The following is a 23,730-nucleotide window of genomic DNA, read 5'->3' on the forward strand; positions in this document are numbered from 1 at the left end:
GACCGGTATATACATACAACTAGTGAATTATATATATTCTTTTGAAACTTCCTCCTCCAGAAGAAGTTAGTTCAACCCACATGTAGGAGGACGCTGCAAAAACTGGAAAAAAAGAAGAAACCTAACGTGGTTATCCCCCCCCACCCTGACCGGTATATACATACGACTAGTGAATTATATATATTCTTTTGAAATTTCCTCCTCCGGAGAAAGTCAGTTCAACCCGCCTAAGGTAAATGTAATACGGCTGGCATACACCTCTCACCAAACCCCCTCGCCTACCATATTGCAACAATATATTGTGTCATCATGGAGCAGGTGCAAAAGCAAAAAAAAAAAAAAAAAATATGGGAGCAACTTTTAGACAAGGGTGCAAACACAAAGTCATAGAGTGCACAAAGAAGAAAAAGGAACGGATTTACAGATCAAGTGATGGAATTTAAGCGTATGCATGTGTGGGGGGAGAAAAAAAAAAGAAAAATATTCGGATTGTTTTGTTTTTCTCCAGCTACGAGGCGAAGCAGGCATTTACCTTATCGGCTCTTTCGGTTTCTCTTTAATTCCCGTATGGATCGAGGTGGATAAACTTTAAGAATGGAATGAAAAGAAATCAGTTTAATTATATTAATTTTTTTTTTTTGTGATGGAAATCGCTCCAGACAAGGCTTGAAGCCACTTGATGTAAGGAGCTAACAAGAACGAAACATGATTATAGACAGGAAATGCTTATTGGGCCTAGTCTTGATAGTTTCAAGGCTATCAGTAGGAGGAAAACAGTCAGCAGGAAGCGAGTTCCACAAAACTGCAGTTCTTGGAAAGAAGCTATTAGAATAGGAATTGCTGTATTACAATGAGGTATCCAAACAGCGAATTGATGAAGACCACAAGACCAATAAGTCAAACGAGCTGCAACAAAGGAAGCAGAGAATAGATCAGACAATTCTGGATAACACATGCCATAATAGAATTTATAGAAAAGCCTGAGACTAGCAACATCACGTCTCTGAGAGAGAAGTTGTAGAGAAGAAGATAGGGTGGGGGCGGGGCAATGAAATTAGAGATACTTTTCTATGACCTTCACCTTCACCGAGGTGCACAACTTATATGATCTTCACCGAGGTGCGCGACTTGACACACAAAAAAACCAGCCTCTTAATCATCTGCTAACGCACGCGTCACTGTAACATCCAATGACAACAACAACAACAACCTTCTCACTCGACCTGCCTTTTATACCACTATCTCAATCCCTTCTCTTGCGCATGCGCCTGTAGATTCCTGACAACCTTGAGACTTCCGCTTATAAAAATCCAAGTTTTGTTGTCGCGCATGCCTATACAAGGCACAAACACGTGGGCGTTTGTTTTGTTGGTAAGTACTACAGTTTCTGCACCTTATCAGCGGGGCTATGACAACAGCATATTCTTTTCATTGTTTTGACTCTCGAGTATATATCTGAAACAGTAAGACACAGTTAATCAACCAATAACCACATCACTCTATATAAAAAGCATATACGATATCACTGGATACACACTCGAGAGTTCAAACAACGAAAAGAATATGCTGTTGTCTTAGCCCTACTTATCTGGAACCCTCAAACGTAACAGAGATTCACAAGCCAAACATTACAACAGTACTCCATACATGGTCCGATACTAGATTTGTAGAGATCGAGAATAGTCGCAGGTGTGAGAAGGTAGATAGAAAATCTCTCCGTGCCGTACTGAAAACAAAAGGAAGCAACAAAAGTGAAAGGTAATTAGCGAAAAGACAGCAGGTGCCTATTAACCTTAGTCTTGAAAAAAGAGATCTATAGGCAGGAGGAAACAGCAGAAAGAGAGTTCCACGACCTTGCAGTTCTTGAAAAGAAACTACTGGAATGGGAAGCTGTATTGCAATGAGGTATAAAAACAGTGAAATTATGAAGACCACTAGATCAATGAGTCAAACGAGCTGGAACAAATGAAGCAGGGAATAGATCATGCAATCATGAAGAACATACACCATAATAGTATTTATAGAAAAGACTGAGACTAGGAACATGACGCATATGATGCGCGTGTGTGTGAGTGTGTGTGTGTGTGTGTGTGAGTGTGTGTGTGTGAGTGTGTGTGTGAGTGTGTGTGTGTGTGAGAGTGTGAGTGTGTGTGTGTGAGTGTGTGTGTGAGAGTGTGTGTGTGAGTGTGTGTGTGTGTGTGAGTGTGTGTGTGTGTGTGAGAGTGTGTGTGTGTGAGTGTGTGTGAGTGTGTGTGTGAGTGTGTGTGTGTGTGTGTGTGTGTGTGAGAGAGTGTGTGTGTGTGTGTGTGTGAGAGTGTGTGTGTGTGTGAGTGTGTGTGTGTGTGTGAGTGTGTGTGTGAGTGTGTGTGTGAGTGTGTGTGTGTGTGTGAGCGTGTGTGTGTGAGCGAGTGTGTGTGTGTGTGTGAGTGTGTGTATGTGTGTGAGTGTGTGTGTGTGTGTGAGTGTGCGTGCGTGCGTGCGTGTGTGTGTGTGTGTGTGTGTGTGTGTGTGTGTGTGTGAGAAAGAGAGAGAGGGTACAGAGAAGAAGAAATCTAATTACAAATATTGTTTCTGCAACTTATCAGGAGTCATCAAATGAGACACAGATTCACCAGCCCAAACTCAAATGACAACAATCAACTCCATACACGGTCGATAATAGATTTGTAGAGATCAAAGTCACCTCCCTTTCTGAGAAAATCATCAGTATTTGTGCAGTAGAACAAAATTTTAAAAATTGCATTTTAAGGTAAAAAAAACAAACACTATGACGTACTTACCTGTCATATCGAAATCAGTAAAATCCGAACCAACTCTAAAAACTCCTACAATGCATACACAGGCTACACCACAACAACACTCTCCCAACGATTAACCTACTATTTAGCTGGCAATAGCACCATAAAGGAACACCTAACATTCCACAATAAAAACCTACAGTCATCCGACATTAGAAATATCTTAACTAAAAATACTAAAATTCGATACCTTAACAATTGCACACAATGACTGAAATTACTAGAAGCCATACTTATTAAAAACTACAGCCCTATTTAACCAGATCTAATTAAACACCGAGACAAATATATGTATTCAATAACTATATACGGCATAATCACGTTGACACACGGGTTCCCGTCAGATCACCGAAGTTAAGCAACGTTGAGCCTGGTCATTACTAAAATGGTTAACCAATTTGGGAAGTTCAGGTGCTGTATGTAGGAGAACGTCGACACCTCCCTGCAAAAAGTTGCAAAAACCTAATGTCGTCATCTCCCCTAACGGGGATATACATGTGACTGGGGACCGCTTGATAATTTCATACTCCCATGAAACTTCCTTCTTCGGAGGAAGCTGGTTAAACCCTGACTAGGGTTGGTGCTGACTGCACACACAGTCAATAATTAACAAGAAACTATAAAATAAGAAAATCAAAAATAAAAATAATTCACCCCCTAACCCTAACCCACCTTTATAATAAAACAAAAAAAAAAAAAAAACTATAAATACACCAAGCCTCAAAGGAAAAGAAAATGACAACAACAAGAATCGCTCCTCGGATGCACGGATAGAAAGTGCTTGAGAAGAACATGGCTGAACAACAACTTTTGGGCGCCATTTTATACAACATGCCGGCTGATATAAAAAAAACGCTCAGTGAATAGAAAAGATATCCAGAGAAATCCAAAAAAATAATAACTCTGTCCTATTCAATCAGACGTGCTTGAATACATACATACATACATACATACATACATACATACTTATATATATATATATATATATAAGAGATTTAGAAGACTATCACAATGCGAGGAATGTAATGTAGCCGATGTTGAGAAAGAAAGATGAAAACAAGTAAGAATTTGCAAATCAATAAATAAATAAATATACATAGATTTATTCAATTGTGTTAAGTATAAATGTCTTACTTGTAAGGTCTATTGTATGTGACAATTTCCATAATATATTTCGGGATAATCCCTTTTTCAAATGGTGAATGTAATGGATCTATTTAAAGTATGCTGGATGGAAGAGTGAAAACAAATGAATTAAATGCCTGTGTGGGGTACCAAGGAGGGTATATATATATATATATATATATATATATATATATATATATTATAAATTACTAACTAGCTCTACCTACATATTGAGCACTTTTTAAGTAAATACTTAAAGTTTACGCATAAATTTATACTTTTGTATATTAATTTTATGTGAGTAAATGAAGTATATATATATATATATATATATATATATATCGTGTTTTGAGTGATTAACATTATTGTTGTTGTTAGATTTTTCTTTTTTTTTTCTTTTTTCTTTTATTTTTCATTTACTTTTATTCTTTTTTTTTTACTTTGTCTTTTTTTCTGGTGTTATTTTATTTAGATATTTTATTTTTTTCCCTTGCTTATTCAGTGAAATGACCTGTTCTATGTAGGTCAAGTGGGTCGCTAGCTTGAATGGGTTAAGTATTGAGAGAGAGGAGGAGGAGGAGAGAAGAGAAGGAGAGAGTGGAGAATGGGGGTGCTCTTACCCAACTGTTGGAGTGTTTAGATCTGGATGTGGTTGGGAGAGGTAGAAAGATAGAAAAATAGAAAGAGAGGGGAGGACACGGGATTGTCAATACTTATTCGGCTTTTTTCTTCAACACTGACAACATTCCCCATTACCCACATTGCGATAGCCTTCTAAATCTCTTCTACATACCTATCCCACACAACGCTCTAAGTAAACTACATCTCATTTTCATATATATATGTATATATACATACATATATATGTATGTATTCAATGATGTTGACTTGTTCTTCTTTTTGGTTCAATATGGCAGTTGTTTAGAGAGTAGGATTGTCTCGGTGCAAAGTCTTTTCCCTCCCCCGCTATAAAAAGCCTCCAGCGCAGGCATTGCTTGATCTAAATTAGATACACTTTTTACCATCTCTTTTTGCTGCCATCATATATATACATACTGAATAAATGCCTCCATTCAGTCTCAAAAGACAAAGAATACCCCGGTCGGGGCAGCTACACATGTAATTGTGAAGCAAGGGTTGCGCAATCTCCAACCACAACTCTCCTGAATCCTAAATCGGCATTGTTTGGTTCCAGTGGTAAGGAGAAGTCCAAGACGACTGGAAACAATGCCGAGATAAGCGGAGAGCACATACAGCACCTGGAAGTGTCAAATGGTCACCCATTTAGTACTGACCAGGCCCATTGTTGCTTAACTTCAGTGATCTGACGGGAACCGGTGTGTCAAACGTGATAGTGCCAGATGTATATGTATATACATGCATATATATACATAAGTCTTTCAAAAAATTAATTTTCACCTCAACAACAGCATATTGCCACTTGGACCGTGTGTACAGAGATACAAAGTTAGAAGTTGAGCAGTGAGAGACCTATTCACATCACATTTACACTTAGTACAGTCAGGGAAGCGGGAAACAGGCGGGGAATTCCAAAGTCTATCAGTTTGTGGGAAGAAACTATTACAGTAAAAAACCTTCTGACATCTAGGGATCGACAATAAATGGGCGGTGTTTTGCTGCTGGTCAAGTTAATAGAAGATAGACTGAGGATTATTCACGTTAAGTGAAAACAATAGACAATATTCGGTTAGAGACTTATGGTTGGAGCACTAGCCCATATGTTGCAAAATACTTCAGCATGGTAAAATCTTCCTGCAGTGAAACACGCTGCACTCAATAACTCATTCGTCATCCAATGTGACCAGAATACACATATACAATTTTTTCCCCCAAGAACAGAAATGTATATATATATATAGATATATATATATGTTGTGAAAAATAATATATATATATATATATTGGGTCTTATTTACATACAATCAAATCTTATTTTTCACAACATATATACTAGCAAAAGTACCCGTCGTTGACTGCGTTCAAAAACAGCCTACAGAAAATGGACTGATTTATGAAAGTATGAAATGGTTATGAAAAGGAAGGGTTGTAAAGAGATAGCTTCGAATTTGGAGGGATCAAAACCAAAGCAAAATATGATGAAAGTAAAAATAAAATAGATAAACCCCATAATTTATTATACCATACCTGTTCACAGTGAAACACTTATCACAATATTCTGTGGATCTACATTAAAAAACCTTGTTAAACTTATTGACATTTCCATTCTATGGAGGTTAGGTGCGAACGAACACCCCATAATTTTATTATACCATATTTCTTCAAACTGAAACATAATTATCAAAGTATACTTACGCAGATAGATATGAAAAGTCTTTATTAAAGTTTGTGCCTATTTCCATTCTATGGAGACCAGGCGCGAACGCAGACCCCACAATTTTATTATACCATCCCTATTTAAGTTAAAACATACTTATCAAAGTATTCTTATGTACATCTATATCAAAAACACTTGTAAATGTTTTTTTTTTAATTTTTAAATTTTCTATTTCCATACTTTGTGGACCAGGCGCAAACGCAGACCCCACAATTTTAATGAACCACCATTCTGCCAGATCAAACATACCCATTCCTGTGTCTCGATACATCTTCTATCATTATATGTAATCAGTTTTTTAAAATAGTCAACCATATAGGAGCCTATTCGTGACCACAAACACACACACACACAAAGCTTTATATTATATTATATATATATATATATATATATATATATATATATATATATATATATATATATATATATATATAAGATTGTTGATTTATTTTTTTTATAAGCAATTCTGTGGTATTTTTTCTTCTTTTTTCACTCCCTTAGTGCTTTTAAAGAGAGAAGTTATCGGCCCTTTGTTTATATCCTAGTTGCCCCACATTTTGGGACGACGTCTTACTTGTAATTATTAATTTATTATTTAAATATTTTTACGTGCATAAAAGTAAGTTATCTATATATATATATATATATATATATATATATATATATATATATATATATATATATATTTATATATATATATATATATTTCTTTTTTTCTTTTTTGAATTCTTTTAAATTTTGTGTATTCATTTTTTTTTTTTTTTGAATACTCATTATCATAAAACTTACTTGGTGATTCCAGGAAGGGAAAGTTCCACAAATTGATTATTGTAGACTAAATCTCTGATGCAACCGACTAAGCCAGGAATATCAGATGCTTCCGTCATGCTGGAAGAAAAAAAATAAAATTCAATCAAAAAATAAATAAAACAATTAAAATAAAAATATCACATTAATTGATCCATCAAAGAAATCCCATAACGATTACAATAAATCAGATTGTAAAGTGATAACTGAAAATATGCAGTTTCATCTCATGATGGTGATGATGATGATGATGATGATGATGATGATGATGATGACGACTTACTTTGAAGGAACTCCGCCAATATACAAATTTCCAGGGAAGGCAAGGAATTTGGGCAAATTCTGATGCTGAATGTCGATTAGTTTCGTCTTGCGGCCAAACGTAAGGCGGATATTGTAGCTGTCCTGTTCCAATTTAACAATGTGCCACTGACCATCGTCCACTTTTTTGTCCGATCGAATTTCGATTTCGATATCATGACCATTCGCTGAGGCTTTGAACTTGATGATTTCACCTGTAAAACAAAGGGATCGATTTTGAGATCAATATCTAACATCAAAGTGTTGAATGTATTTGAGTTTAATGTTTCATATAAATATTATATAGTTATGTTTACTGTTTAGAAAAGACATTTTACAACCCAAAACGTCAATTCCACAACTCTGTATAGTTTTGTTGTTTAAATTTCAATCAAAAATGTATTTGAGTTCAATGTTTTATATATTTTGGAGATAGAAGGAACTATTGACTTAGTTATTGACTTAGGACGATTAGATTGTTTATGTACATAAAATAGGTTTAGATTTGGTTATTGGTACGGGGTGTAAGATTCAGAACATAAATTCAAAGAGATGTCCAAAAAATTGGATGCTTTTTTATTTGGGTCAACTTCAATTGTTAATCCAAAGTTTTTGAGTTCAATGTTTTATATAAAGCTAGTTATGTTTACTGTTTAGAAAAGACATTTTACAACCCAAAACGTCAATTCGACAACTCTCTCTCTCTCTATCTCTCTCTCTCTCTCTCTCTCTCTCTCTCTATATATATATATATATATATATATATATATATATATATATATATATATATAACTACTTCATTTACTCACATAAAATTAATATACGAAAGTATAGATTTATGCGTAAACTTTAAGTATTTACTTCAAAAGTGCCCAATACGTAGGTAGAGCTAGTTAGTAATTTATAAAATAATAATAAACCAACCCCGGACAAGAACAACCATGCCATAAATAAAAATACTAATAACGGACAAGATAAATGCAACTGTAGACACCGCACACTTTGCCCAGTTCAAAATAAATGTCTAACAAAAAGCGTAGTTTATCAGGCAACAATATTTGCGAAAGAAAACCTGACTAACAAGAAATATTATGTAGGCATGACTTCCTTAGATTTCAAAACCCGATACTATGATCACAAAAGTACATTCAACAATAAAAAACACCGTATAAAAACAACACTAGCGAATAAATACTGGGAACTCAAAGAAAGCGAACATTCGCCGGTAGTCGAATGGAAAATAATAAGACAAGCTACCACATGTAGGCATATTTAGACGACCCATGTAAATTATGCTTTCATGAAAAATTTGCTATCCTGTACTTTAAAGAACCCCAAAATCTATTAAACTGTAGAAGAGAAATAGCAAATAACTGTGTTCACAAAATAAAACTTACTCTAGGATATCGATACAAAATAGCTTTAAAACTAACAAAAACAATAGAAAATAAACAAATAAATAAATTAAATAAACATGAATATACATAAATGATCACACATATATGCATGTATATGAGCATATATGTATATATATGAGCATATATGTATGTACACATGTATATTTATATATAAAAAAAAAGAAGGAAAATGTCTGCCTTAAACCACTAACCTAGTTCTAAAACAGATCCTTTGTTCGATAAAGCACATGCCCATTGGCTGATAGGAAGGGGCGCGGTGGATACTAGAAAGCTGATTGGCTAACTAAAATCCTCAACAGAAGACGACCATATAAAAACGATAAACAACCACAGAATTCGCGCATAAGCCTGACCAATCCTAGAGTGGATGAAATGCCAAATATTCAGTGTAGCCTAATCGCCATATATATTTTATAAATTACTATATATATATATATATATATATATATATATATATATATATATATAAAGAGAGAGAGAGAGAGAGAGAGAGAGAGAGAGTATCGCTAACAAAAACAAATAAAAACATCTACATAAAAACGCGATACATTCAGTAGTCAAGCAAAGTGGTCCCGTAGTAGAGGTTTAGGTTTCTTATCTCGCTAGATTCAGCCACTCTGATGAGTCGTAGACGACGAAACATATGTCAGTGGATAATATATATTTTAAAAATAATATATATATGCCGCTCCCCATTTAGGGGGTATCAAATTGGTCAAAGGGAAAACTATTCCCAACTCGCATTTAGGTAAAAATGCACTTTTGTATAAATAACTGAATTCGTTCAAAGAGTATCGCTAACAACAACAAATAAAAACATCTATCTATATATATATATATATATATATATATATATATATAGTTTTTTTGTTTAAATTTCATTCACAAATACATAATTTTTCAGAAAAGAAATTTATTGTTTGATTTTTTTCCTTAACCCCTGAATTTTCGATGCAGGCTTATCTCTTCAGAGAAAAAGTCATTAGCAAATATTAGATCTAATTCGAAATAATTTTGCTTTTTAGCACATACAAAGAAAATATATTTAAAAATTAATTATATTAGATAAATGAAATAAGAGTAGATACAATGAAAGGATATGAATTTATGGTGCCCGGATGTTGTGATAATCCTTGTATAGAGTGGTATATAGTGGTCAGAGTCCGAGTTTGTTGAATAAATCCACATAGTAGGTAGATTCCAATATATATTGTAAGGCATTTTTGGTCCTTAGTGATAATCTTTTGAGTATGGAAAGTTTATTCTGTCTCATTTTTAGTTAGTATAAACCTGTATGAAGTGTCCGCTGGAAGCTATTTTTGTTTTGTAGATTATATACACACACACACACACACACACACACACACACACACACACACACACACACACACACACACACACATATACTTACATACATATATATATATACAGACACATATATATACATATATATACACACACACATATATATATGCATATATATATACACACATATATATATACATATACACACATATGTATACACACACACATATATACATATACACAAACACACACACACCCACACACACACACATATATATATACACACACACACATATATATATATATATATATATAAGGAAAAGAAATCAAGACTAAATTAAAATTTACAAGGAAATTTATTGTTCGACAGAATATTCCCAAAACAATTTTCAAAAAATCCTTATTCTGTGGAGTTTCAAAGAATCGTGTTCTTCTCTTCAGAGAAAAAGAAGAAATTAGCCAATTCTTAGCTGAGCTAAGAATTGGCTGGTTATGGCATTAAATAAAACAGCACTTTATGATGGTTCGTCATAAAAGGCAAAAAAATATGTTTAAATCGGTTAAAACAAGTGAAAATGGGAAATACAAACCGAATATAGAAGGTCCAGAATGCATGAAGGCTTACTTGATGGTAAATCCAAAAAGCGAAAAAAGTTTTATATATATATATATATATATGCTTATACTTACCATCTTCAAGGTGAATTGTGATGTAGTTCCCCTTGTCGTCTGCTTGATGGGCAAGAAGTACCTTATCTTTAAAGGTACGGAAAGAGAAGATGAGGTCGTTGTGTGTCCAAGAAGGGGCTTGAACATAAGACTCAGGAGTTTTGAATGTCATAGCTTTTTGTTGATCATGAAATTCTAAATGGAAGAAAAAAAAAAGCAAAGGTCAAAGGTCAGAGGTCAACAATCATTTAAGCAGAAATTTCTAAGCATGTTACCGCGCTAATTTTTAAATAGTATTTTCAGTTTAAATGTAATTTTTACGATATTTTTGTATAGTGAAAGTTTTACCTTCTTACTATGACTAGCGAGGGGGAAGGGTGGTCTTGCCGGGGTCGTAAAATACGGTTAAATATATTTCAAATCTTGCCAGTTTTCGTCTTTATTATTACAGAGTCAAGTACTTATACACCTATTGCGCTCATTTTTTAAAATAGTATTTTTAAGTTAATTCAAGTTTTACAATATCCTTTTTACAGGGCGAGCCTCAAAAAAACAAAAGCTAAATGGAGGCCATCTAGAACATATGCTGTAGAACGGAGAAAAAAAGCCAAAGACCCTAGTGTTTTGATGTGATGTTTTGAATATAATAAACTAGTTATGACCAAAGTTTCATTTCATTCGGACAAAACACTAAGAAACGGGGCCTAATCAGAGCTGGGGCCCGTTTTTTTGTGTCACCCCGTATATATATAACTACTTAATTTACTCACATAAAATTAATATACGAAAGTATAAATTTATGCGTAAACTTTAAGTATTTACTTCAAAAGTGCTCAATACATAGGTAGAGCTAGTTAGTTAGTTATAAAGTATATATGGCGATTAAGCTACACTGAATATTCCGCGTTTCATCTACTCTAGGACTCTTCAGGCTTATGCGCATAAGCCTGACGAATCCTAGAGTGGATGAAACACGGAATATTCAGTGTAGCTTAATCGCCATATATACTTTATAACTAACTAACTAACTATATATATATATATATATATATATATATATGTAGTCAGCAACATACAGTCCTGTTTCGTTGTATCACAACTCATCAGTGCCGCTAGACTAGCATCGCTCCCTAGCCAAGGATTGAACCTAGGACCGTCATGTTGACAGTCGGCAGTTCTCCCACTTTATCATGAAGGCGACGCCTGTAAATAACTCGTCGGAATCTCTATTTAAATGGACACCCGCCACCACTTTTATATATATATCTGGAGGACCTGTACAAGAGTGGCCACCCCCTAAAAATACGTGTTTTACACCTTTTTTTTAAACTTTTTTTTCTGATGATTATCATTATTAATGACTATTAAGAAGGGGTGGGGTCCTGTATTATTAAATTGTTAGGTGAAAGTACAGAATAATTACAAAACACCCTCCCCTGTCCTCCCTATGTTAAGAATGGCTTTCTAAGTAATAGCGTTATTATTTCAACGAGATAAGATAGATACGTAAGTACCGAAAATTCGCAAGAAAAATTAAATGAGAAATAATAGTGAAGCTGCTACGAAAGGAGCAACTTCCAGACGAAAATGCAGATTGAGTAGCAATTTCTTTTTGAAAAGGAGGTTTGTCTCGAAAATTTAATATTTTTAAAATTCTTTTTCACCCCAAGCAAGGCATATTACCACGTGGACGTAAGGCTATTATTTTTTGGGACCATGTTTTGGAGAAATGAGCAAGATGTTGTTTTACATTATACTTAAACTTCTGCAGTTAGATAAACAGATAACAAGGAGGGAATTCCAAAGTCTAGCAGTCTGATGGAAGAAGCTATAAGAGTAGGGATTTCTACAGTGAAGGAGTGGGATTTTGTTTCTAAACGAGTTTGTCAGGGGTATGCACATCAAGGGGTACAAATGCGATGAGACATAAGGAGCTACTGGAACATTCTAGGTAGGGAGTTGAGTAGCGAAAATTTAGTTAAATTTCTGCATGTTAGTACAATCAGGGAAACAGGATACAGGGAGAGAATTGATTGATTTTGTGTTATGAAACAGATACTGTTCAGAATTGTAAATGTCAGCTGAATTAAAGGAATAAATTGTAAGATGGTCAACATCATGAAATTTGGAATATAGACTTTTGTCATTCATTCATTCTATATATATAATTATTCCAGGTTGATATTTTCTAGAGTTGAAACAACCAATGAATTTTAATGAGATTATACAAGAGTGCTCAATACCGAAGTAGAGCAATATATACTTTTTATTTATTTTACAAGTACATGGAGACCTCTTCAGGCGATATTATTTATACAAAAGTAGAGACCATATGTAATATCGCCTGAAGAGATCTCTAATTACTTATAACTGGCTAACTGAAACATGCTCATGAATATGTAGTGACAAATAAAAAGCTTTTGTAAAACAAATAAAAATATAGAAACACACACACACACATACACACACACACACACACACACACACACACACATGCAAACAGACATACAAACACACATACACACAAATAAATAAATTTATTTTCTTACTGTTTCCCCAACATTTGAGTGGGCCAAGATCAATCTGCCCGATTCCACCCGGGATGTGGTTGTACCTTTCAGCATAAATCTCTGTCACGGGTAATTGGTCTGTGTCGCTGTTGAAACCGACATCCTTCTGCCAGACTCCACTCTCTGAATAAAAAAGATCAAACATCATCATCATCATCATCATCACCATCATCATCATCTAGCCGAAACCATCATCAATAATTTCCCCCACTCTCTACCTTTGCCTAAACCTAAACGTGGATCACAATGTTTCTTTCCTAAAACTGCCCACCTGTGGAATTCCCTCCCAGTTATCTGCTTTTCTTACTGTATTGATATGCAGAAGTTTAAAGGTAATGTAAACAAACATCTTGTTAATCTTTCCTAAACATGGTCCCAAATAGTAGTCCCTTGCATCCAAACGGCAATATGCCTTGTTTGGGATGAACATTAAAACAAAAATTTATTTATATAACACTCGTTTAGTTACAACCACTATCAACAATTCCCATCACTCTCTATCTGTGATTAAATCTAAACGCAAATTCCATGAACAAAGCTTCTTTCCTAGAACTGTCTTCAAGTCCAATGTAAACAAGTTCTTGTTGAACCGTCCCTTTAAATAATAACATTTTACCAAATTTCCACGACTAACGATTACTACGCGATTGCCCCAATAACTATCATTCACACATTAACCCTTATCCTCGAGTGGCCTCCGGATCCGGTGTGACCCCTTTATGAAAAAAATAAAATCATTATCATCATCATCATAAAAAGGGGCCAATAATAATAATAATAATAATAATAATAATAATAATAATAATAATAATGATTCTGATTTCGTTTATGAACGTCTCTCTGGAAAGGGATGGGATTCTTTTCCAGAGGATTTCCCTTAATCCCGGCTTCAAACCAGGAGCTTCAAAGGTTTTCCTAAGGATGTTGGTGGTACCTATAATTGCAGAGGTTTGAAGGCCGCCTAAAACATTGGGGATTTGTAGTTTTTTCAATTGTCCTTCAAGACGACTTGATACTACTCCTAGTGTACCAACTATGACTGCGATTATTTGTGTTTTAACCCCGTGTATACGCCTTATCTCCAAGGCCAATGGAGCATAATTGCTCCACTTCTCATTCTCCTTATCCCTCACATTCCTGTCCCAGGGTACTGAAAAGTCTACAATCTGCCAGTTTTTTGAGACTTTGTCAATGACGGCCAAATCCGGACGATTATGTTTCAATTGCTTGGTCGTTATGACACTTTTGTCCCACCATGCCTGTACTTTGCCATCCTCACTTATTCTCACTTAATCAGGCACCTCCTCAAACCATTTTCCAGCACACTTCACCCCAAACTTCTTACACACCTCCCAATATATCCGGAGTCCTATGCCAGCGTGTCTTTTGCGGTACTCTATCTGGGCCAGTCCACTACACCCTGCTGCAAGGTGCGCAATTGACTCTGAGTTCTTACCACAAATCCGGCATTCTGCAGCAATTTCCTCTCCTAGAACCACTTTTTTGAACAATCGTGCTCCTAATGCCTGCTCTTGTGCTGCACAAACAAAAGCTTCAGTATTCTTAGCCAGATACCCAGCTCTAAGCCATTGCCATGATCTTTCATCAGCCACTTCTGCTATATCCTGGAAGAACCTTCCATGCATTTTCTTCCTAGCCAGTTCCTCTGCCCTTTCTCTATCCATACGTTTCACATAATCAGCCTTGGTCTCGCATACCTCCACTTCATTGACCACAACCTTAAGCATCCACTCCTCACTTCTAACCACATGCTCCTTCAACGACATCTCGTCAGTTCTAACACAATCTTTTACACTTTTCAATCCTCTCCCGCCATCTTTCCTCTTTTGATACAGCCTTTCTACGCTACTTCGAATGTGAAATATACCAAACATTGCTAAAACTTTTCTTGTTTTGATATCCATGGCATGCAAATCCTTGTCAGACCATTCTAAAATTCCCGCACTGTATCTCAAAACACTGACTTTCCATGTATTTACTGCTTTCATTAGGTTTCCTCCATACAGTTTCGACTTTGCAATTAGTTTCATTCTTCTAAGATACTCCTTCCTGTATTAATAATAATAATAATAATAATAATAATAATAATAATAATAATAATAGTTATAATAATAATAATAATAATAATAATAATAATAATAATAATAATAGTTATAATAATAATAATAATAATAATAGTAATAATAATAATAATAATAATTATATAATAATAATAATAATAATAATAATAATAATATAAATAATAAAAATAATAATAAAAATAATAATAATAATAATTATAATAATAAAATAATAATTATAATAATAAAAATAATAACAATAATAAAAATAATTATAATAATAATATTAATAATAATAATAAAATAATAATAATAATAATTATAATAATAATATTAATAATAATAATATTAATAATAATAATAATAATAATAAAAATAATAATAATAATAATTATAATAAAAATAATAATAATAATAATAGTTATAATAATAATAATAAAAATAATAATTATAATAATAACAATAATAATAAAATAATAATAATAATAATAATAATAATAATAATTATAATAATAAAAACATTAAAAATAATAATAATAATAATAATAATAAAATAATAATAATAATAATAATAATAAAATAATAATAATAATAAAATAATAATAATAATAATAATAATAAAATAATAATAATAATAATAATTATAATAATAAAAACATTAAAAATAATAATAATAATAATAATAATAATAAAATAATAATAATAATAATAATAATAATAAAATGATAACAATAATAATAATTATAATAATAAAATTAATAATAATAATAAAATAATAATGATAATAATAATAATAATAATATTATTATTATTAAAAATAATATTTGGTTTAGGGGTTTGTATGAAGAGGATGAAGTGAAAGGAGGCGAAACAATAAACAGTCTGTGGAATTTCCACAGGGCGCAAGAATGAACAACAATAAAAGGCCTATGGCGCAGCGGATAAAGGCGTTGAATCTCTATGGTTCCAGGTAAGCATTGTCTGAAGATAGTGGTTTCAATCCTAGCCAAAGTAGGGCAGAGGCTTGGTTGACCAAAATGTGGCAAGACAACAACTATGGGTATGCATTTATGAGACTCAGCATTCCCGTGGTTAACCACCTGAAGAAGGCCAGAGGATGAGTTGGCTGAAATGTGGTGAAAGCAACAACAACTATGAAGATGAGGATAACAGTCCGCAAATAAATAAATAAAATAATAAAAAAAAAGAATTCATTAATTTGTCAAACGCTTTATTATTCAGGTATAACATGGCAAATTTGTCAGACGCTTTGTTATTTAGGTATAACATGGAAAATTTGCCTGACTTAAATTTATATATACACTAGCATGTCAGCCAGTGTTACCTGGTTGTAAAACATGTTTAAATATGATATTTTGATTTATGCAGATTTCATATTTATTATTATATTGTACCCAATATATAGTACTGATTTCAAAAGTTACAAAAAATATATGACTTGGGTACCATCAGCTAGAATCAAAACCAAAAGAAGACACACGTTTAGTCGATTTACACCTAGTAAATTCCAATTTTTTACACCTAGTAAATTCCAATTTTTTAGCAACGTTTGAGACTTCCGGTTTCCAAAAAAAGTTGATGTTGTTAATAATAATTGAAAATAAATTAAAATAAATATATTTCCAATATAAATCAAGTTTAAATAACAATCTTAAATAAAACTATTTAAAACTATTCTCTCGCTAGAAATATTAACTAACATCTTGCTATTTAATAAAATCGATTTTACTTTAATGTAATATGCAAATGAAGTCACCTCTTAATGTAATATGCAAATGAGGTAACCTCTTAATGTAATATGCAAATGAGATAACCTCTTAATGTAATATGCAAATGAGGTAACCTCTTAATGTAATATGCAAATGAAGTCATCTCTTAATGTAATATGCAAATGAGGTCACCTCTTAATGTAATATGCAAATGAGGTAACCTCTTAATGTAATATGCAAATGAAGTCATCTCTTAATAATGAAGTCACCTCTTAATCGTATATTTTGCAAAAATCATACTATGTATAGGAATGAATTAAATAGTAATTGTGAACAAACAGACAAACAAACAAACAGACAGGAATACGAATTTATATAGATTAAGCCTATTTAAGAAAAAAAAAAACAAGTAAATTGCAAAAAAATGATACACGTATTCATAATGGACCAAAGACGTATTCCAAAAATCGTAGATTAATCAAGTAGTTTTATTTAAACTAAGAAAATAACATTTTATCAGGAAGCAAAATGGGACTGCCTCATGTCGCCAGCTTGAAAAAAAAATATCGCCTCTGTAAAGCAACTGATTTCACATTAATCACTTTAAAGTAGTAGTTGAGGGGCAAAAATCAGAAGCTCACAGTATTAATGCCGGTGTCCCTCAGCGGTCCATCCTGGGACCAACTCTTTTCCTGATCTACATTAATGATCTTTCAAATCACATCCTTACATCATTTGTAGACATTTATGCTGACGACACTACCATTTATGGTAGCACATCTAAGACAGTAAACGACCAAGTTCTCTCCAATTCTCTCTCCTCTGATCTTGAGCACATAGTACAATGGGGAAAGGAGTGGCTGGTTACTTTTAATGCATCTAAAACCAAGCTTCTCTCTTTACATCATCAACATTCTGATCCCCATCTGGCATCAATTGAAATGAATGGCTCTCGTCTTCAGGAGGCCTCAAGTTTTGACAAGCTTCTGGGCTTGACCATTACTCCTGATCTTAAATTGAACACGTACATCAAATCTGTTGCGAAGGCCGCTGGAAAAATGGTGGGATCTTTCTATCGATCCGGTAGATATCTCACTGCTGATGCTATTCTCTATCTATATAAGAGCCAGGTACGTCCAAGGATGGAATATTGTTGCCACATCTGGGCAGGAGCTGCTAGAAAGGACTTGTCCTGCCTTGATAGAGTTCAAAATAGACTTCGTAGTCTCCTAGGAGATGTCCTTTTCTCTTCCTTGCAACCTCTATCTCACAGAAGAGATGTTGCAAGTTTGTCTCTGATGTATCGTTATTTTCATGGAAAGTGTTCGACTGAGCTTCAATCTATGGTCCCCCCCTCGCCAAACTTTCACAAGAAACACTCGTCTAGCTGTAAACACTATCAATAATTCCCCTCACTCTTTATCTGTGCCTAAACCTAAACGTAGATTCCATGAACAAAGCTTTTTTATTAGAACTGCACGCCTGTGGAATTGTCTTCCGTTTTCCTGCTTTCCGGCTGACTACAATATGGTTGTCTTCAAGTCCAACGTAAATAAGTTCTTGATGAGCCGTTCCATATAAGTTATCAAATTTACCAAATTTTCATTACTAATGATTACTATATTGTCCAATTTCTACTGTACACTCTTTAACCCTTATCCTTGAGTGGCTTCTTGGCCTTGATAATGTGGTGATGCCTTTGTAAAAAAAAAAAGAAAAAAAAAAGTCGTTTAAAACTGATTTTCTTTCATGTTTGACTCATTAGCATTAGCAGCTATCTTTATCGAATTTGTTCCGCAGGTCCGAATCCCCTATACATCAGGTTTCTAAGTCTGTAGAGCAAAAATTGACAGTACAGTTTGGTGAAATGTATATGTATGCAGATAATTATTCATTAAAATAATTGTACCTAGCCACACTGATTATGCATGTTGAAGATGAAACATATATGTATGTACATGTTTATTTATTAGTTCATCAAATGTCCAACACAAGGAATATAACAAAACATTTTTTTCCTTATTCCATGGAGTTTCAAAAATTAATATTCTTTTAATTTTTTTTTTTTACACAGGAATCACCACTTATCAAGGCCCGGAGGCCACTCGAGGATAAGGTTAATGGGTATACATTAGTCAATGTGATTATAGTGTAGTAAACATAAGCAGTGGAATTTTTGTAAGTTGGATTATTTAGGGAGGGAGGATGGTTCATCAAGAACTTGTTTACATTGGACTTGAAGACATTCAGTTTGTAGTCAGCTGGGAAGCAGTCCAACAAAAGTAGTTACTAAGCTTCGAAGGCATACAATCAATTATCCGACCTGTAAATGACATTGCTCTCGGGCGATAATTTTTGACCAAGATACTGAATGCACTGTTTTGGGGGGGTGGAATGGGGTGGGGAGAGTAAGTTGTAATTAATGGAAACTTACGGGCATCACAATTGCATTTTTGGTATTTGTTGTAACAGGAATCTGTCGTGGAACACGGGCAGAATCCGATGTTGGGGCTACCGATGGATTTGATGATTTGTTCGTTGGCTGCTTTGAACCAAAGTTTCTCACCTAACCTGAAAACAAAAAAAAGCAAAGAAAAATGGTAAAAAAGAAAAAGGAGAAATTTCAAACAATCTGTAGTTAAATTTATTAATTGTTAACTATTCTGCACTTTCCCAAACAGATTGTTAACTATTCTGCACTTTCCCAAACAGATTGTTAACTATTCTGTACTTTCCCAAACAGATTGTTAACTATTCTGTACTTTCCCAAACAGATTGTTAACTATTCTGCACTTTCCCAAACAGATTGTTAACTATTCTGCACTTTCCCAAACAGATTGTTAACTATTCTGCACTTTCCCAAACAGATTGTTAACTATTCTGTACTTTCCCAAACAGATTGTTAACTATTCTGTACTTTCCCAAACAGATTGTTAACTATTTTGTACTTTCCCAAACAGATTGTTAACTATTCTGTACTTTCCCAAGCAGATTGTTAACTATTCTGCACTTTCCCAAACAGATTGTTAACTATTCTGTACTTACCCAAACAGATTGTTAACTATTTTGTACTTTCCCAAACAGATTGTTAACTATTTTGTACTTTCCCAAACAGATTGTTAACTATTCTGCACTTTCCCAAACAGATTGTTAACTATTCTGTACTTTCCCAAACAGATTGTTAACTATTCTGTACTTTCCCTAACAGATTGTTAACTATTCTGCACTTTCCCAAACAGATTGTTAACTATTCTGCACTTTCCCAAACAGATTGTTAACTATTCTGTACTTTTAACAAACAATGTCCTGGATTAAATGCGACACACTACTGACAAAGCTTGCGACTCCAAATTCCAAATGGGCTTAATCTCTTTAAAAAAGATTTTTTATTCAAATCAGCAGCATCTCATTTGCATATCCATCCATCCACAGCCCTTGAGCCCCCTGGAGGGGCATAGGCCATCTACAACTTTTTGTAGATGTTTTTGTAGCGAGGAGTTCTTTTTACAGGGTGGGGTGCTGGCCTCACGTCCACCCTTCCCAGAAGGTACATACAGCGCCTAGCCTTCCCAAATGGTCACCCATCTGGTACTGGCCAGGCTCAACATTGCTTAACTTCGGTGATCTGGCAAGAACCGGTGTCTCAACGTGATTGTGCCGTACTCATTTGCATATAATCACTGAGAATTCACGTTAGTTGCACAATTGTTGAGAATGAAATCAGCTGGGTGATTATGACTAGGGCTGTGACAACAGCATATTCTTTCCATTGGTTTGACTCTTGAGTATATATCTGTTAATATCTTACATGTTTTTATATAGACTGATGTGGTTCTCAGTTGATTGACAGCATTTTGCTGTGTCGGATATATATTTGAGAGTCAAAAGAATGAAAAGAATATGCTGTTGTCACAGCTCTAAGTATGACTAATAGCAAAAGAAATTCTAGCTATAATCATTTTCAAACTAAAATTTTGCTACAAAATGTGGATTTTTCAAAATTAAAAAAAAAAAAACAGAGAATAAAGTTAGACATAAGGTCAGCAAAAATACAAGTAACATTCATTTAACGATGTTCGATCTGTGTGTACAGTTTGATGATGAATCGAAGTGAAATGCAACCAATGAAGGTGCGGCACAATAATAGCGAGTGCTTTTCCTGAGCTTCCCATATTTTAAAAGTTTTCCACCCCGATTTCATTATCCTCTGGAGGAAAAGGAGAGATATACAAAATCAATTTGGTGCTGCTTTCGTCTCGAAATGTCAGCGCATATCAGCTCAGCTCAGGTTGACACATGTTGAGAAAATCTCAATATTTCAGTCTTTTTGTCTTTAATATATTTGCAGATCATCATCATCATCATCATCATCATCATCATCATCATCATCATCATCATCATCATCATCATCATAACCATGTCAGTTCGTTTTTCTTTATAAACATAAATGCAAGCGCACATCAGTTCTGCTCAGATTGACAGATGTTTATAAAATCGGCTTAGATTGACAGATGTTTATAAAATCGGCTTAGATTGACAGATGTTTATAAAATCGGCTTAGATTGACAGATGTTTATAAAATCGGCTTAGATTGACAGATGTTTATAAAATCGACTTAGATTGACAGATGTTTATAAAATCGACTTAGATTGACAGATGTTTATAAAATCGACTTAGATTGACAGATGTTTATAAAATCAGCTTAGATTGACAGATGTTTCTAAAATCGGCTTCGATTGACAGATGTTTATAAAATCGGCTTCGATTGACAGATGTTTATAAAATCGGTTTAGATTGACAGATGTTTATAAAATCGGCTTCGATTGACAGATGTTTATAAAATCGGCTTAGATTGACAGATGTTTATAAAATCGACTTAGATTGACAGATGTTTATAAAATCGGCTTAGATTGACAGATGTTTATAAAATCGGCTTAGATTGACAGATGTTTATAAAATCAGCTTCGATTGACAGATGTTTATAAAATCGGCTTAGATTGACAGATGTTTCTAAAATCGGCTTAGATTGACAGATGTTTATAAAATCAGCTTCGATTGACAGATGTTTATAAAATCGACTTAGATTGACAGATGTTTATAAAATCGGCTTAGATTGACAGATGTTTATAAAATCGGCTTAGATTGACAGATGTTTATAAAATCGGCTTAGATTGACAGATGTTTATAAAATCAGCTTCGATTGACAGATGTTTATAAAATCGGCTTAGATTGACAGATGTTTATAAAATCGGTTTAGATTGACAGATGTTTATAAAATCGGCTTAGATTGACAGATGTTTATAAAATCGGCTTAGATTGACAGATGTTTCTAAAATCGGCTTAGATTGACAGATGTTTATAAAATCGGCTTCGATTGACAGATGTTTCTAAAATCGGCTTAGATTGACAGATGTTTATAAAATCTCAACTATATCAAAGCAATCCGGTTAGAATGGTGTAAAAGATCAAACCTACTTGGTTGACACCAAGATTGTAAAATGAAATAATAATATTGCTGTCTCTTTGTTTTTTATATATTTGCATCTCCCTCTCTCTCTCTTTGTCTCTCTCTTTGTCTCTCTCTCTCTATCTCCAGATCATCATCATTATCATTATCATCATTATTTCTGTTTGTATGAATGTCAATACTTACCGTATTGGAACTTTTAGACACTGGTATTCAATCCTTTGTTCGCAGAAAGCCGACTGCGAAGTCAGCAACTGCAAGTGTTCTTTGCTCATCTCACTTAAAAGAGAAACAAAAACGAAAACATCTTTTGAAATTTAGTCACAAATTTTAAAGAATTTTAGACATAAATTTTTTTTTATTTTGTCTTAGGCAACATCAATTTAAATCGAGGGAATATGTCAAATTATTTCATGTAAATTATTTAAAACAGAGAAATACATTATGTTATGTTGATTAATAGGACTATTATTTTCATCTTGGGTGTTATTAGCACAATGTTTCGGTCGCTGCAACCTGCGACCTTCTTCAGGTGTTGAAAACATGCTTCTTTTTCTCTATTAAGGAAAAGAGTGTTGGCTCTGCATTACAAGAATTCGAACCGTGGCTTGAGGGTGGGTTCATAGATCATAAAAATACCATTGTCATTGGCCTGAAATTAGATCCACACTCTTGAAAAACAATGGATACGCCATGTAATTTTTTTTTCTCATTAAAGTATAATATTTAGATCTTAATTCAAATATATTTTAAATATATTTTAGACTTGCTTGTGTTGATTAATCGGACTATTATTCTCATCTTGGGTGTTATTAGCACAACATTTCGGTCGCTGCATCCTGCGGCCTTCTTCGAGTGTTGAAAACATGCTTCTTTTTTTCTACTAAGGAAAAGTGGGTTGGCTTTGCATTACAAGAATTCGAACGGTTTGATTTGAGGGTGGGTCTGTTTATCAGAAAGAAGGTACAATCTTTAGGGGTCACTAAGATATTTTTTAAAGGCTTTCCTGTGACTCAATTTTTCTGAATGTCTATACTAATTGTTAATATTAGTGAAAAAAATGTCCCTAGATTCCAGAAAGCTGTCTTCTTCCTTCGGACTGCT

General features: G+C 33.8%; 1 protein-coding gene and 1 pseudogene across 1 annotated transcript in view; one reads left to right on the plus strand and one right to left on the minus strand.

The window, feature by feature from the left end:
• LOC145261042 (axotactin-like) overlaps positions 1–23,730 on the minus strand; it is a 482,064-nt gene that overhangs the window by 192,163 nt on the left and 266,171 nt on the right. Inside the window, exons 13-18 of the mRNA XM_080119191.1 lie at positions 22,813–22,905; positions 19,594–19,730; positions 13,328–13,471; positions 10,800–10,973; positions 7,370–7,601; positions 7,069–7,167 (exon numbers count right to left, since the gene is read on the minus strand). Coding sequence (XP_079975317.1) covers positions 7,069–7,167; positions 7,370–7,601; positions 10,800–10,973; positions 13,328–13,471; positions 19,594–19,730; positions 22,813–22,905 — 879 coding nt within the window. The remainder of the gene's footprint in view (positions 1–7,068; positions 7,168–7,369; positions 7,602–10,799; positions 10,974–13,327; positions 13,472–19,593; positions 19,731–22,812; positions 22,906–23,730) is intronic.
• On the plus strand, positions 3,103–3,221 carry LOC145261452 (5S ribosomal RNA; annotated as a pseudogene).

Source organism: Euprymna scolopes, chromosome 37 (genome assembly GCF_053919585.1).
Source record: "Euprymna scolopes isolate OS-2025 chromosome 37, ASM5391958v1, whole genome shotgun sequence".
Lineage (NCBI taxonomy): Eukaryota > Metazoa > Mollusca > Cephalopoda > Sepiida > Sepiolidae > Euprymna > Euprymna scolopes.